At 35.9% G+C, this 17272-nt stretch overlaps 1 protein-coding gene across 1 annotated transcript in view; it reads right to left on the minus strand.

The window, feature by feature from the left end:
• ERC1 (ELKS/RAB6-interacting/CAST family member 1) overlaps positions 1-17272 on the minus strand; it is a 549219-nt gene that overhangs the window by 289616 nt on the left and 242331 nt on the right. The window contains exon 14 of the mRNA XM_037064795.1: positions 5789-5924. Within this exon, the coding sequence (XP_036920690.1) occupies positions 5789-5924 (136 nt within the window). The remainder of the gene's footprint in view (positions 1-5788; positions 5925-17272) is intronic.

Genomic DNA, 17272 nt, shown 5'->3' on the forward strand with positions numbered 1-17272 from the left:
CAAAGAACAATAAGAGTCGCTACAATCATTTCCCCTGAAGAAACTGAGAAAATAATGTGTGGGAAGTAATATATCTGTATGATTTCTGTAAGCCATTAATATCCTTGAGATTATCTGTATATATTATTTACATTGTATTATATAATTTTTATTTTTTAATTGAATTTATTGAGGTAACAGTGGTTAATAAAATTATATGGGATTCTGGGGAGCACTAGGGGGGTGGGCAGGGCTGGAAATATAACACAGAAAACTGTACTTGAACAATAAGTAAATAAATAATAATAATAATAGATTTTTAAAAATTAAAAATTATATGGGTTTCAATGGTCATGAATTGGAAGAATTAACATCATCAAAATGTCCATACTATCCAAAGCAATTTATAGATTCAATGCAATACCTATTCAAGTACCAATGATATATTTCACAGATAGAACAAACATTTCAAAACTTTCTGTGGAACCATAAATGACCCTGAATAGCTGCAACAACTCTGAGAAAGAAGAACAAAGTAGAAGGGATCACAATACCTGATATCAAACTGTATTACAAGGCCACTGTAATCAGAACAGCCTGGTACTGGCATAACAACAGACACGTAGACCAATGGAACAGAACAGAGAGCCTAAAAATAAAACCCAAGTCTCTATGATCAACTAATATCTGATGAAGGAGGAAGCAGCATAAAATGGAGCACAAATAGCCTCTTCAAAAAACGGTGTTCGGAGAGCTGCCCAAATACATGCCAAAACAATGAAACCTGACCACCAACATACACCATACACAAAAATAAACTCAAAGTGAAAAAAGGACTTAAATATAAGTTGTGGCACCATAAAAATCCTAGAGGAGAACATAGGCAAGAAAATCTCTGATATTCCATGCAGCAATATTTTCACCAATATGTCCCCTAGAGCAAGGGACACAAAAGAAAGAATAAACAAATGGGACCTCATCAAATTAAAAAGCTTCTGCATGGCTAAAAAAAATAGCATTAAAATGAAAAAAGAAACAACTACATGTGAAAACACATTTGCCAATGATATCTTGGACAAGGGTTCGATCTCTGAAATGTATAAAGAACTCACACAACTCCACTCCAGAAAGACAAACAACCCAATTAAAAAATGGGCAAAACACTTGAACAGACACTTCTCCAAAGAGGACAAACAGAGGGCCCAAAGACATATGAAAAGATGCTCAGCATGCTAGCCATCAGAGAGATGCAAATTAAAATGACAATGAGATACCAATTCACCCTGGTGAGAATGGCCATCATAAACAAATCAACAAACAACTGTTGGAGAGGATGTGGGGAAAAGGGAACCCTAGTGCACTGTCAGTGGGAATGCAGACTGGTGCAGCTACCATGGAAAATGGTATGGAATATCCTCAGAAAATTAAAAATGGATTTGCCTTTTGACCGAGCAATTCCACTGCTGGGATTATATCCTAAGAACACTGAAACACCAATGCAAAAGAATCTATGCACCCTGCTCTGGCTAGTACAGCTCAGTGGATTGAGTGCCGACCTGCAAACCACACGATCGTGGTTCAATTCCCAGTTAGGGCACATGCCTGGGTTGCAGACCAGTTCCCAGCAGGGGACGCACAAGAGGCAACCATACATTAATATTTCTCTCCTGTCTTTCCCTTCCCCTCTAAAGATAAATAAATAAAATTACAAAAAAAAGAATCTATGCACCCCGATGTTCATAACATGAATTTACAATTTATAATAGCCAAGTGCTGGAAACAACCTAGGTGCCCATCAGTAAATGAGTGGATCAAAAAACTATGGTACATTTACATAATGGAATTCTATGCAGCAGAGAGAAAGAAGGAGCTCTGACCCTTTGTGACAGCACGGATGGAACTGGAGAGCATTATGCTAAGTGAAATAAGCCAGGCAATGAAAACAAATACCATACAATCTCACCTTTAACAGGAACCTAATCAACAAAACCAACAAGCAAGCAAAATATAAGCAGATATATTGAAATTAAGAACAAACTGACAATATCTAGATGGGAGGTGGGAGGGGACAGATAATGGGGGAAAGCGGAGAAGGGTTTTCAGGTACAACTATAAAAGGACACATGGACAAAACCAAGAGGGGATAGAAGCAAAGGAGGGAGGTGGGGATGGCTGGGTGGGAGGGGAGATGTTGGGAGTAAATGCAGATAGCTGTAATTGAACAACAATTATATATATATATGCGTGTGTGTGTAAATTAAAAATTATATAGGTTTCAGGTATACAATTCTATAATACATCAGCTGTACATTGAATTGTGTGGTCACCACCCCAAGTTATGTACTTTTTAAAATATATGTTATTTTTCATAATAAAGAAAGTAAATAAAAAACCAGTACTACTACTTAGTGGTGAACTGTAACTTCTATCAGAGTGAACCCAGGAATGAACTTAATACCATAAGTGGAAGTCATTAAGTATCAAAAAGTGAAAATGAATCTTTAAAGTTATACAAAATTTTTACCTTGACAAACACACTATGTGTTTGTTAACATAAGCAGAATTAACCTTTGGTGGCATCTGACAAAGATTAAATATTCATTACTCCTCAATGTTCAAAATGTTAAGTATAAATCATTTTTAACATAAGAATGTATTTTAATTCTAGAATTATTATGCCATACTAGAAACATTAAAATACTAAAATAATTCCTTCTTTTTACTTCTCCTGTTTCTGAAAACACCAATTGATGAGCCCAATTGTATATTCAGAAATTTAAAACACAAACAAAAAAATTAGAACTTTTAAAAATACAAATCTTCAATCAATTGGTTTTCTACATTTCCATTCCTTCATGAATTGTACTATTAGCTATTTCTCCAAGAATTGCTAGCATCTTTAGTGCAGAATCATATTTAGAGGTCACAATCTAGATGCTAGGGATACTCACTATCTACCACTGGGTTGTCATTTACAAGACGCCAATTAAGAAATAAGTAGCAGAAAGTGAAATAAGCCAGGCAGTGAGGGACAAATACCATACGATCTCACATTTAGGTGGAACCTAATCAACAAAACAAACTAGCAAGCAAAACAGAACCAGAGACATGGAAATAAAAAACAAACTGACAGTGACCAGACAGGAAAGAGGGAGGGGAAAAGGGAAGAAGGATGGGGAAGGTCAGTGTATAAAGGACCCATTGACAAAGACAAGAGGAGGGGAGGGTTGAACATGGGAGGTTGGGGGTGGGTAGGACAGGGGAGAGTAATGGGATGAAAAATGAGGACAACTGTAATTGGACAACAATAAAATTTTTTAAAGAATAAAAATTTGAAAAATCATCTGCTAAAAAAAAAAAAAAAAAAGAAATAAGTAGCAGAGCTAGTTAGTAAGAGAACTGAGATCAGGCCTAAAGTATCCTATTTGTAGTCCAGTGCTCTTTTCATTATATTTCAATGAATTGTATCATGTGTCTTGCATAGGGCCCCCAGCTACCATTTTTTCATTACTCTGATCCTTAGTATCTATCACATACTGAATCATCTTGAAAAAGTCACTCATCCATTCTAAATTAGTTTTCTCTATATGTAATACATAAATAAATATGATTACTTATCTCTTAGACTATAACAGGAGGAAATAAAAGACTGTATCTGAAAGCACTTTTGTTGTTATCATACCGAATGATAGAAGACTAAAAGGGCACCTTCTGGTTTATAAAAACAAACTGGTATTAGAAAATATTAAATTGGAGGGAGTGGGGAGCAGGGCAGGATAAATGAAACAGGTAAAGGGCAAACATAAAGAAGGGCTTATCATAAAATGAGTATTTTTTACAATTAAAATAACAATGTGATCAAGTTCAAGAAGGGAGGTTGAAGTGAAATCCTAGAAACAGACTAATTATTAAACATTTTCATATATTATAAAGAAGACAATTCAAACTTCTGAGTAATGAAACAATTCCCTGCAGTGTAGTGCAATTGTTAGCAATGAAGAAAAGTTAAGACTGTCAATACACAAAATACCCTAAAATGTTTTAAATTAAAAGTTAAAAGTGGCTGGTGTGGCTCAGAGCAGTGAGTGCAGGCCTGTGAACCAAAAGGTTGCCAATTTGATTCCCAGTCAGGGTACATGTCTGGGTTGCGGGCCAGGTCCCTGGTTGGGGGCCTGTGAGAGGCAGCCAATTGATGTTTCTCTCACACACAGTTTCTCTCTCTCCTTCTCCCATCCTTCCCCTCTTTCTAATAGTCCATAAATAAAATCTTTAAAAATGTAAAAGTAGGAAAAAAGTTGAGAACAATTTTAAAAGATTTATAGGTAAATATTCATATGTTCTCAAAAAGGGTGAAACTCAGCAAAACAATTCATGAAAAAAATAGCCACCATAAGAGAGATAAGACTTGAATTACTTAATAAACAAATGAAAATTGAAAACATGAAAAAATACTTGGCTCCACTGATAATCACAGAAATGTAGTAAGTTCAAGGAAACAAGTATTTTGCAGTCATCAGTTCTGACACATACACATAAAGAAAGAGAAAATTGACAGTGGCAATTATTGTTGGCAAGGGCGAGAGAAATTGGTATGCTGCTGCTTTTTTTCACAAGTCAGTGCATTCGAGGAAATTTGTAGTGTTTCTATAAGGAGTACGTATTTTATAATCAGTACAAGGCATATAAAATGAAATGAAAACAGGCAGTAAGTGGGATTTTCATGTCTAAAATGAATATGTTGATAGCCTAAAAATATCTTCTACATACTAGATAGCACCTCCAAATATCTCCAGGAAAGATCTCACAATTAATTATGCACTGACATAAACACTCTATCACTCAATTAGAAGTTATAATGAGAGAAAAAAATCTGGCAGTGGTTTAGCAGTCTCAGCAGAAGTTTCAGAAGTTTCTAGAAAGTGTATAATATTCTTCTCTTAAAACTTAAACCTCTATTCTAACAGGCTCGAGATCCTGGGAATCTCAGAATCATGACAGCCACTTAGAAAGCTGTGTGTGTTTATGTTAAGTAATTCAATGTCTCTGAGTCTATTTCCTTACCTGCACAATGTGCACAAAATTGCGGCCACACTGGATCAATGTGAGGGTCAGAAATGATCAATGTCCAGGGCCTAGTTTCAAGAACTGGGCACATAATTGGCACACAAATAGTCACTTAACCTAACTCTGATCCTAACCTAACACTAATTCACGCTTAACTGCTACTATTGCTATTGAACCTGGTTTAACTCAACATGTAAATAATTAGGTTTACACATTATTCATCATTCCATTGAAGTAGAAAAGCAATTTGTGTCTAGCATGACTGTGAAATATGCTCTCAAAAATGAATTTTTCAAAAGGAAAAAATAAAGAAGATAGGAAAAATGAAAGAGGAAAGTGGGGGGAAAGGGAAAAGGAAGAATGGAAAAAAGAAGAAAGTTAAAATACAAACATAAACCAAGACTAGCAATGCATTTTAATAAAGAAAAATGGCAAATAGTTACAGTGACCCCTCTAAAGCTCAACAGTATCCACTGATATGGAATTTAGCAATTAAGTCTGATCAACTTGAATCAAGATGAACTTTCTCCTATGCTGAGGTGTCCTCACAAAGCTGTGGAATAGAACTTGCCTTTTCTATTTAAAGTCATGCCTTTATTACTAAACAGTTGGTCTGAGAGGAAGGCAGTAAGCAGGGTTAGAAAAAGAAAATACAGGAGAAAATAAAGATGAAGGGAAAACAACAGGCAATCAATCAGGATCAAGCCTCTTCACCCAATCCTTGCAAATTCTCCTGCGTTCTCACCTGGAGCTGTGCAGAGCTATCATTGAGACTGTCCTCCCTTCGCCGAGCCTCCTCTAGCATCTGTGCACTCTTCTTCTTTTCCACTTGCTCCTTGTGCTTCAGATTTGCTACCTTCTTATTTTGGTCTTTCACTTGCCTGTTGGTAAGTGGGGAGAAAAATCAAGCTATTCATGTATGTGCATAGAAAAAAAATGTTCATTTAGTTTTACACCACCATCACAAAGGAACAGCTGAAAACCAACAAAGAGTTCTGGCTACAAAGTGGTTCCACCCCTTTCAAGAGCTCTCCTACCAATAGTAGCAAATGTTAATAATGCTGTTTCAGGAAAACGCATTTCAGCAAGTACTTTATGAAGCACAATGAAATTCTAAAAGGAGGGCATGAGATAGATTGAAATGACATGAAAAAGAGACCAAGCCAGAGACTGATGTTGGCCATATGCAAATAGTCTATGAAATAGTAGAATGGCTGATTAAGAAATGTGATACAGCTCTTATTTTACTATTAAATCTTTCACTTTCAAAAAGCATCAGAACATTGTACCTACTTCTGAAGCTCCCTATCCTATATCACTGCCTCCACACTAAGATAAGAATAAACTATATCCTAAAAACTTTGTGTTTATGGTACCCTTGCTTTTACTATAGTTTTGTTACCCATAAGAATCCTTTATTTTGCATTTTTAAAATTTATATATAAAGTTTATTAATAAACTATTTTTTCAATATATGTTTTGAGACTCGTAGTGGTTAATTAAGTGTAGTTTTTTTATCCACTCCATTTTTAATGCAGTATAAAATTATATATGTCAATTGTCTTAATACATTCTCAAGTCTGTGATACAGTAAGGGTTGTATGACACAAAACCTTTCTTATCAGCCATTCTACCATTTCATAGCATTGATATCAGGAGACTATTTCCATATTGCCAACATCAATCTCGGGTTTGGTTTCTTTTTCATGTCAGGTCTAAACAACAATTGGGTTGTTTAGTTTTTTATTATCAGAAGCAATGCTGCAAGGTACATTCTGCTATTACCTGAGATTCTCCAAGGTATAGGCTTACAAACTGAATTACTAAGTTGTGTTGTAGGTATACCTTCAGGTTTACTAATTATTTTCCAAGAAGTTTTATTAATTTATACTTACACGAGCAGTACAAAACAGTACCTGTTATACTTCTACATATTCACTAACACTTGGTTCTATCAGACTTTCTAAATTTCATCCATCTGGTAGATATATATATAAATAGTATGTCATATAGTGCTGAAATGCATGTTCCTAGCTTCTGAGGCTGAACATCTTTTCATACAGTATTTGACTATTCCTGTTTCCACTTCTATGAAATAGCTATTATGTGCTTTGCCCATTTTTCAATTAGTATCTTAATGACTTTATAGATATCATAATCATTCATCTGTTATGTTATACAAATATTTCCTTCTAATCTTAATTATTTGATTGTTCAGAGGGGTCCAACCTTGCAGCCCGAAATGGCTATGAATGCAACCTAACACCAAATCATAAATTTACTTAAAACATTATGAGGTTTTTTTGTGTGTGTGATTATGTGTTGTAATGTATTTAATGGGTGGCCCAAGACAACTCTTCTTCCAGTGTGGCCCAGAGATGCCAAAAGGATGGACACCCCTGCTTTATGGTATGTTTTCATTTATAAAATCTTAAATTTTAAATTGTTTCAAGCATACCAATCTTCTCTATGGTTTGAAATTTTGCGACTTTTTAACAAAATCTTCCCCATTCCAAGTTCATAAAGATATTGCCTGAAAAGTCTGTAATTTAGTCTCTCACACTAAAGTCCTTAATCCACTTGAAACTTAGGCTGTATGTGGTATGAGGAAGAGATATAATTCCATTTTGGGGGTATGATCTGAGGAAAGAATAAAACTTCACTTTTTACACTGATAACTAATTGCCCAGGATTATTTAATGCATTGCTCCTTCAGTTGTATATAAAGTTTCTTCACACATCTTACTCTGGCATCTTTGTACTATTGCACCAAATCTATACCACCTCAATTACTTACCTTTATAAGAACTCTCAATACCTATAAGGCAAACCTGCCTACCTTCTTCTGTTACAAGACTGTCTTGACTATTCTTGTCCCTTAATACTTCTACAAATTTCAGAGCACGCTTGTCAAGTTCCACTACACAAACCAACCAACCCACCAACCATAGTAACCAAAACCCAATAGCAGCCTTTTGGGGTTTTGATTGAAATTTCACCAAATCTATTTATCAATTTGGGAAAAAACTGACATTGTCCTGCTCTTAACTCTTTCAATTCATTAACACCATGTATTTTTCCAGTTATTTAGTTCTCCTTAAAAAGCTTTCAACAAAGAGTTGAAATTCAATCAATAAGAGACTGGCAATTATTTTATCCATAGGTACCTTATATGTTTTGTTGTCATTTTAAATTCTAGACACCTTGTCACTGTATATGGTTCCTTAAACAAAGTTAGCATTCTTTAAAAAGTACTTTTCAACAACATAAATAGTAACAAAATTAACAACATGTAGTTCCTTGTTGTCATCTAATACCTAGTCCACATTTAAATTTCCCTAGTTGTTTAAAAAAAGTTTTAACACTTGTTTGTTTGAATCAAAAATCCAAGATTTGAAACACAGTTGATAGCCTTTAGTTTGTTAAATCCTGTAAATCTCTATTAATCTAAAGAAAAGTTTCTCACCTCCTCACCTACCTCGTTCTTTAAATGCCACAAACTTGCTAAAGTATATGAGTTCTGTAAAATGACTCACATTTTGGACTGTCTGTTTGCTTCTTTGTGGTGTTATTTGTTCCATATAATTTTTCTTTTTTAGATAGTGAAAGCTGTCTTTAACAGATTCCGTTTCAGTATTTGAGGTCAAAACACTAAATAGTGGTGTTGTGTACTGCATATTGCCTCCTCAGTGGTTATTCATCAGTGAGTCATCAGAATGAAGGCAGTGACAGCCTGGTCTCTTCCTCTATGTGTTATGTTCACCCTTCCATCAACTTTTGATCTCTAGGCTCTCTGCACTAATAAACTTCTCCTGAAAACATTATTTCAATGATATTTTTAAATTACATGGCAGGTAGACACGCAGTTGATTTCTATATCTGGCACACTGGCAAATGCTCCTGGTATTCTAATAATTTTCCTGTGGATTCTTTTGGGTTTTCTGTGTAAACACTTGAAACATCTTTGTACTTTCTGTTTTATCTTGTCTTATTGAACTGGCTAAAATTTCCAGAACCATGATGAAGACAATTAGTGATAGTGGGTATCTTTGTTTTTCTCCTGATTCTAAAGAAAATTATTTTTACATTTTACCACTGACTATAACATTTGCTGTGGTTTTTTCTTTGAAAACTTTTTATCTATCCCTTGTCTGCCAGAATTTGCTATTATTTTAGTTGTAAATGAGTGATACATTTATTGAGATTTTCTAATGTTAAACTAATTTTATCATAAGATAAACCTATATGATAAACTTTTAAACACACACATTTTCTTTTGTATAATTTGGATATGATTCTATGGGCCAAAAATGTTTTTTTAATATTTAAATTATTTTAATTGTTGTTCAAGTACAGTTTTCTGTCTTTTACTCCCATCCTAGCCCACCACCACAATGCTCCCCACCTCCCTCCTATTTCCATCCCCCTAAGCTCTTGTTCGTGTGTCCTCAAAAAATGATTTTAAATAATTTCTAAATACTTCTACAGTGTATAATTTTAATTGAGAAGTCATTCAAAACTAAATAGTATAAGTTAATGACATACGTGTTAAGATAAACTCATTCTCTGATAGAAGTGGAGTTAATACATTATTCAAAAGCTATGTTTCAGATCTTTACTTTCTAGCATCTTGAATATGTCTACTGAAAGGTTCAACCACAGAAAATATAATAAAGCCAGTTGTCATTGGAAGAAATAAAGATGAAACTAATGTCTATATTTGAATCTACTCACTGCGTAATTTTCTGTGCTAATATTTCAAATTTTATTAATCTGATAGCAATCATGTCAACCAGTAGAAAAAAAAAAGACAGATCTTTGCATTGAAAAACACAAGAAAAAATTATGTTTTCATGAATCAAACTGTACTTTTTCAAATTAAATTTCTCTTAACACTGGTTTATTACATGCAAAGATTTTACTGTTTTAATGGAGAAAAAAATTCTAAAGCCATACAAATTCTTTCCACCTTGCACCTGTGACCTATCCCAGACAGCGCTGGCTGTGCTGATGACCGCAGCAGAGCCTCGTCATTTGCAGCAACAGGACACATGGAATAAGAAACCTAATTAAAGCCATTTGAGTAGTTTTTGGAACAAGGCAGACGTTACAGGCTAAATGTTTGATCCAGTCAAAGTCAATTTCACTCTTCAGCACTCTTTATCATAGTTATATTTGAGAATGAGTGACTTTTTGCTCCGAACTCATAGAACTAGGTCAGGATATTTTTAATTGTGTTTCAGGAAAGAAAAAGTCTATTGCTCCCATCCTATTCCAACCACCAGCCCACTTCTGAATGTTCTTAATTTTTTTTATTTTGACCTTCATAATATTGGACACACAATTTTAATGCTTACCTCCTTCAAATCCAAAGAAAACACAAAATGCTAAGTAAAAAATATAGAATATCAAGCTAAATACAGAGCATGGTCCTATGCATATACAGAATGGAGCAAAAGTAGGTTTCCAATTGTTCCTATGAAAAATAATACAATTTAATTAACACTTAACACAAGAATAAAGTCTGTGTTTTGTGTACTTACAACTGTAAACCTGCTTTGCAGGTTTAAGACATCACCCTGTATGTCTTTGAATACATAATCAAAAAATAAAATATAAAAATTAAAAATTAGTATTTTTTCTTTTTTTGCAGCTTCTAAAATTTCTAAATAGACACAAAATGTTCTTCAAGTATTTTAAAGTTTTTTAAATGTAATATGGTTGTATCTCAAAATTGGTCGTCACCTAAATCAGACTAGATAGAAACTCAGTAAGACACAGTTGAGTTTCCCTTATTTATATATGTCTTGGTTTTTAATTTTCCATTTCCTAATCATATTTTCAATTTCCTTTCTTTAATTTAGTTTTATGGCTATTAGTTCCATATTTTATTCCACAGACATAATTAAATAGGAAAAAATGATATTATCAAAATTGGGAACCAAGAAAAGTATTGAAAATTGCGAGAGGATTACAATCCCCTTCTGCTGGCTTTCTTCCCCACCTTTCACTCCTGGGTGTGTGCAAGTGAGAGCATAAGTGCATGTGTGGCCCTGACTCACAGCTGAACTGGAGTGTATGCAAGCACAACGTTCATGCCTTAGTAACACCCTTTTCCATGCTGCTTCTCAGAGAAAGGGCACAAAAGGCAACAGCATCAAAACATGTTAATAACATGGGGGATGTTTCTTGAATCCACAAGCAGGAATAAATATTCTGTGACACTAGAATCTGTAAAATGGAGTTTCCTTCTCTTCACTTACAAATAGATCAATATGTAATTGAATTTAAATCTGAGTTAATAAGAAAACCCATACATGTTAGTAAATCTATACCTTGAAGTACTACCAGAAAAAGAAGGATTTAATAGTATAGATTTTTTAACTCTTTCAGACTGTGTTGTACCTGAATTAATTTATTTGAATTAAATTAACAAAGAACGTAATACATCTTTTATTATTCTTTATGTAGGAAGAGAAGAAATGAAAGAGATTCACAAATACTTAAAATCAGATTCTCAGTTTATGAGTTCTTAACAATCATAACAAACAGTGAGATAATGAATAGATTTAACTCTTTCCACAAAGATATGAATAAATTTAAGTGTAAGAAGAAAGGAAAGCAAAGATGAGGAAGGAAACAGTTTACTTTTTATTGGTCTCTGCTACAAGAAGTTTTATAAAACGCGATTCACCACCTTGATATTCAAAGTGTGATCCATGAACTCACCTCATCAGCATCACTGGGGTTTGTTACAAACACAAAATTCTCAGGCTCACATCAGATCTACTAAATCAGAATCTGCGTTTTAACAACATCTCCAGGTGATATATTATAAATGCACACTAAAGTTTAAGAAGCACTGGTCTACTACACAGGCTATGCCAGGAAGGCCCTGCCCCTGTTTATTGTTGCCTCTGCCTCTGTTTCTTAAAATCCAAATTCAAATTTAGGCTATAGCTACTACTGACTCTCTCCTGCCCCGCAAAACTCCCATGTCACTTTAACTAAATGTATCTTATAACCTGTTAATTTGTTCCCTGTATTGCAGGGATCCATGTTCGTATCTTCAGACACCTATAAAAATGCCTTCCTAGAGTTTAAAGATTATGTTTGATACATTTTCATAGTTCACAATTCCTATCATAGTTCCTCACGGTGTATAAATGCTCATGAGGTGAAGAGAAAATGGAGACAACTGTACCTGAACAACATTAAAAAAATGTTTTAAAAAACCTGTTAAACAAATGCATAAATAGGAAACTAAGGACTTCTGGCCGAGATGGAGGCATAAGTGGAACACTGACCCTCCTCGCACAAGCAAAATTAAGGACAACAAAGATTTAGAAACAAAAACACAACCAAAACAGAAAACTGAACTGTAAGGAAGCCCGACAATCATTCATCCAGACCTGTAAGAGAGGTGGAGTCGGGGGCCTGCAGAGAGAAATCATGGCAGGAAAAGGCAGTGGTCAGCAGACCTGGGAGGCAGGTGACACGGGGTAGCAGATCCTAGGTGCGGGGAGGAAACCAGCAAACCCAGTGACGCACGCAAGGTGGTTGGCTGACTGCGGTTACACATTTGAGCGCAGATAAACCAGGCAAAAACGAGCAGCGAGACAGACCGCACAACCCAGGGCCCCAGCAATGGGAAATAAAGCCTAAAAGCACCAACTGAAAAGGTGCTGGGAGAGACTCCCAGCCTCACAGGAGAATTTGTTGGGGAGATCTAGAGGGTCCTAGAACATACACAAGCCCACCCACCCGAGACCAGCATCAGAAGGGCCCAATTTGCTTTTGGGAAGCGGCAGAGGGGACTGAAATCCAAGAGAGTGCGGAACAAGTGCCACTGTTCCCTCTCTGACCCCGCCCCCACATACAGCATCACAACCCAGTGACTTGGGTTGCCCCACCCTGGTGAACACCTAAGGCTCTGCCCTCATCCATAACAGGTACAACCTGACCAAAGAATTATGGCTCAAAGAGAAGAACAAATCAAAGCCCCAGAGCCAATATTTTTAAGTGACCAAGAGATAGCCAACCTATCAGATACACAGTTCAAAACAATGGTGATCAGGATGCTCACAGAACTGGTTGATTTTGGTCACAAATTAGATGAACGAATGAAGGCTATGCTAAGTGAAATGAGGGAAAATGCATAGGAAACCAATAGTGATGGAAATAAAACTGAGACTCAAATCAATAGTGTGGACTAGAAGGAAGAAAGAAATATCCAACTAGAAAAAAATGAAGAAACAAGAATTCAGAAAAATGAGGAGAGGCTTAGGAACCTCCAGGACATCTTTAAATATTCCAACATCTGAATTATAGGGGTACCAGAAGGGGAAAAGAAACAGCCACGAGTGGAACACTTATTTGAACAAATAATAAAGGAGAACTTCCCCAATGTGGCAAAGAAAATAGACTTCTAGGAAGTCCAGGGAGCTCAGAGAGTCCCAAACAAGGTGGACCCAAGGAGAAACACACCAAGGCACATCATAATTACATTACCCAAGATTAAAATGCAGGACAGAATTCTAGAAGCAGCAAGAGATCAGGGACAGCCACCTACAAAGGAGTACCCATCAGACTGTCAGCTGATTTCTCAAAAGAGACCTTACAGGCAAGAAGGGGCTAGAAAGAAGTATTCCAAGTCATGAAAGGCAAGGAAGGATTACATCCAAGATTGCTCTATCTATCAGCAAAGCTTTCATTTAGAATGGAAGGGCAGATAAAGTGGTTCTCAGATAAGGTCAAGTTCAAGGAGTTCATCATCACCAAGCCCTTATTATATGAAATGTTAAAGGGACTTACCTAAGAAAAAGAAGATAAAATATGAACAGTGAAAGGACAGCAAACTCACAGTTATTAACAACCACACCTGAAACAAAAGCAAACTAAGCAAACAGGTAGAACAGGAGTGGAGCCACAGAAATGGAGCTCACATGGAGGATTAGCAATAGGGGAGAGGGAGGAGGAGAGAGGAGGAGAAGGTACAGAGAATAAGTAGCATAGACGGTGGGGAGAAAATAGACGGGGAGGGCAAGAGTAGTGTGGGAAATGTAGAAGCTAAAGAACTATGACACACGGACATGAACTAAAGAGGGGGAATGTGGATGGAAGGGGGTGTGCAGGGTGGAGAGGAATGAAAGGGGGGAAATGGGACAAATGTAATGGCATAATCAATAAAACATATTATTAAAAAAAGGAAACTAAGTATATTCCCTCTACTGACAAATTTACCAAAATACGTCTATTCCAAACTCACGCAAACACTGAAAAATGAACGCATTCCTTACCTCTCAAACACCTAAGAAAATTATTAATTGGGAAAGAAATTACTCTTCCTTCTTCAAAATATATTCCCACTCTATCTAGAAACTATCAATATTCTTGTCAGAGACTCCATTTCTCCTGGCTGTTTGCTTTGTCAAAAACAGAGATCTTTAACACTATTATAACTATACCATAAAAATCTCCCACACAAATTTAAGAAACAATAGAGTGCTACTATAGTTGAATTTTTAAAAAATCATAGTAAAAACCAAATTTGACTCAGGTATTTGAATTGGAGAACAGAAGTTTAAGCTAGACAGCTGAAATACATTTATCAAGAGGTAAAATTACATTGCTGAAGTACTGTATGTTATATTCACATATAAGCATCATTATTATATTTAAATGTTACATATAAGGAAAATAAATGTTACAAATAAACACACTGTAAACACACACACAGTCTCTACCTCTCCTTCTACCACTCCAAAAGTAACTAAGTCCATTCACATTCAGTTAATATAAAATTTAAGATATAAAAATTTCATAATACTACCTAAATACCTAACTGGGCTTAAAAATAAGAATTGTGTATTATATCTGTCTCCCTGTTTCCTATGATACCTGCCTAAAAAGCATTCAAGAATATAAAAACAAAATAATAGTTTTATGTATCATGTCTAATTAAAATGTTTTCAGATTATTTCAAAGCTGCTTTAAAGAGGGACTTTATTTTTATGGAAATGTATCCCTACCAATCTAAAGAAAATAAGCCATAGTAATAATTAAAAAAAAACAGAGACATCAATGTAGGATGCAAAATCACTAACAATGTAGGGTTTTATATAAGCACTTTTAACTTCTCCAAAAAATATTTTAAATGGTCAATTCAGCATATATTAGCAAGGGAATAGCATGATAACTAGTCCCATCTTACATTTAACTTCATTTATTTCCATGTTTGTTTTCACTACCACACCGATCTCCTCTAGGGCAAGGACCTTATTTTACATATCTCCATGGATATTAACAAAGCCTGTCTCATAGCAGTTACTCAGTTTTACTTAAGTGTCTTAACAGAAAGCTCTTTTTTTATGTTAGTTTCCAGAATAACTCTATTACCATTAATTCAACAAATATTTCATGAAAGCTTGTATGTGCTAGATATTATCTTTGGGAATATGGCAGTGAACAAAAAACAAAAATCTCAGTCCTTACTGATAACAGCCCACAGGAAATATATAGAAAAGAAGTAAAATACACAGAATGTCAGCTAGTAGTAAGTTGAATGGGAAAAAAATAAGAGTGGAAAAGAGATAGGAGGGAGTATGGGGATGGAGGATAAGAATGGTTTTAAATGGCCCTGGCTGGTGTAGCTCAGTGGATTAAGCATGGGCCTGTGAACCACACAATCGCGGTTCGATTCCCAGTCAGGGCAGGGCACATGCCTGGGTTGCAGGCCAGTTCTCAGCAGGGGACTCACGAGAGGCAACCATACATTGATATTTCTCTCCTTCTCTCTTTCCCTTCCCCTCTAAAGAAATAAATTCTTAAAAAAAAAGAATGGTTTTAAATGAAGTGCCCATGAAGAGCCATGCTTTGAGTGCAACTCTTAAGAAAGCCTGTGATGGGAGAGAGGACGCCACAGCTGTGCATGACGAGGGTTCCACAGAGGAAAGAGCAGAAGCAAAACTCCTGGGGTAAGACCGTGAGTGGCCAGCGAGAGTAAAGTAGGCAGAGAAACAGTGGACTAGTAATGTTGTTAAACAGGTAATGAAGGGCCAGACCCTCCAGCAAGAGTTGGCGAACATTTCTGTAAAGGGCCAGATAGTAGATATTTTATACTTTGTGAACCATATGTTCCATTTATGTCACATATTGTTTTCTTCCAACCATTTTAAAATGTAAAAACCACTCCTAACTTGCACGTTCTATATAAATAAAGTGCAGGTGGGCTGTAGTTTGCTAACCCCTGCTATAGAGATTTTCAGGTTCCTGAGGTCTTTTTGCTCTAGGAAGCAATTGCTTGGTATCACAAAGTACAAAGGAATAGCCTATAAACACTACTAAAAATAAGTAACCTAATAAAAATTCAAGTTATTAACCAAGGCAAAGCAATACACTTGTTTATAATTGAAAAACCAGTATGCATTTTGAACTCAATTGTCAAATTTTGGCTTTCACTTATTCATTCAGCAAACATATACTGAGCCAACCAAGGGCCACACAGTTTTAAGAACCTCACTGCCCTCGTAGAACTTATTTTCAAAAGGGGAAGGACGATAACACAAACAAGCATCTCACTGCACAGTGACATGTGCTACAGAAAAAGTAAAACAGGAAATGTAATGGAGACTGTCATGTGACAAGGTTTAGGTGCAGTGGCCAGGGAAGGCCTCACTAACGAACTGCCGTGAAGGACGTGAAAGTGAGCCATGTATAGATGGGGAGAGGAGACAGAGAACACAAGTGCACGTGCTGTGAAAGAACTTGGCTGACCTAATAAAAAACTCGGTATGGTGAAGAGAGAGCAGCAGGTGGTGGGGTTGCAGAGGTGGCAAGAAGTCAGATGATACAGAGCCTTATTAACCACATTAAGGGAGAGCATGGCAAAGTTTTAAGCAAGGAGTGACAGCGTCTGCTTTAAGGTTTAAGAGTTCAGTCAAGCTGCTACGGAGAAGAGACTAGCAGAGGAACATTATACAGAAGCAAGAATACCAGTTAGAAAGCTACTGGGGTGGTTTGAGCAGGAGTTAATGGTTCACTGAAGCAGGTGGAGAAAATTTCAGACCTATCTGTGAGACATGAGACTTGGTGATTGATTTAATGTGGGAAGTGGAAGGAGCGAAGAATCAAGAATTAGTTGGTAATTTATTTCCCATTAACTGAACTGGGGAATATTAGTGAATAAGTTTTGAAAAAGATAATCAAGAGATCTGTTCTGTGCATAGTT

This window comes from Sturnira hondurensis, unplaced genomic scaffold, assembly GCF_014824575.4.
Source record: "Sturnira hondurensis isolate 20B ecotype Veracruz unplaced genomic scaffold, ASM1482457v3 Scaffold0015509, whole genome shotgun sequence".
In the NCBI taxonomy this organism is placed as follows: domain Eukaryota; kingdom Metazoa; phylum Chordata; class Mammalia; order Chiroptera; family Phyllostomidae; genus Sturnira; species Sturnira hondurensis.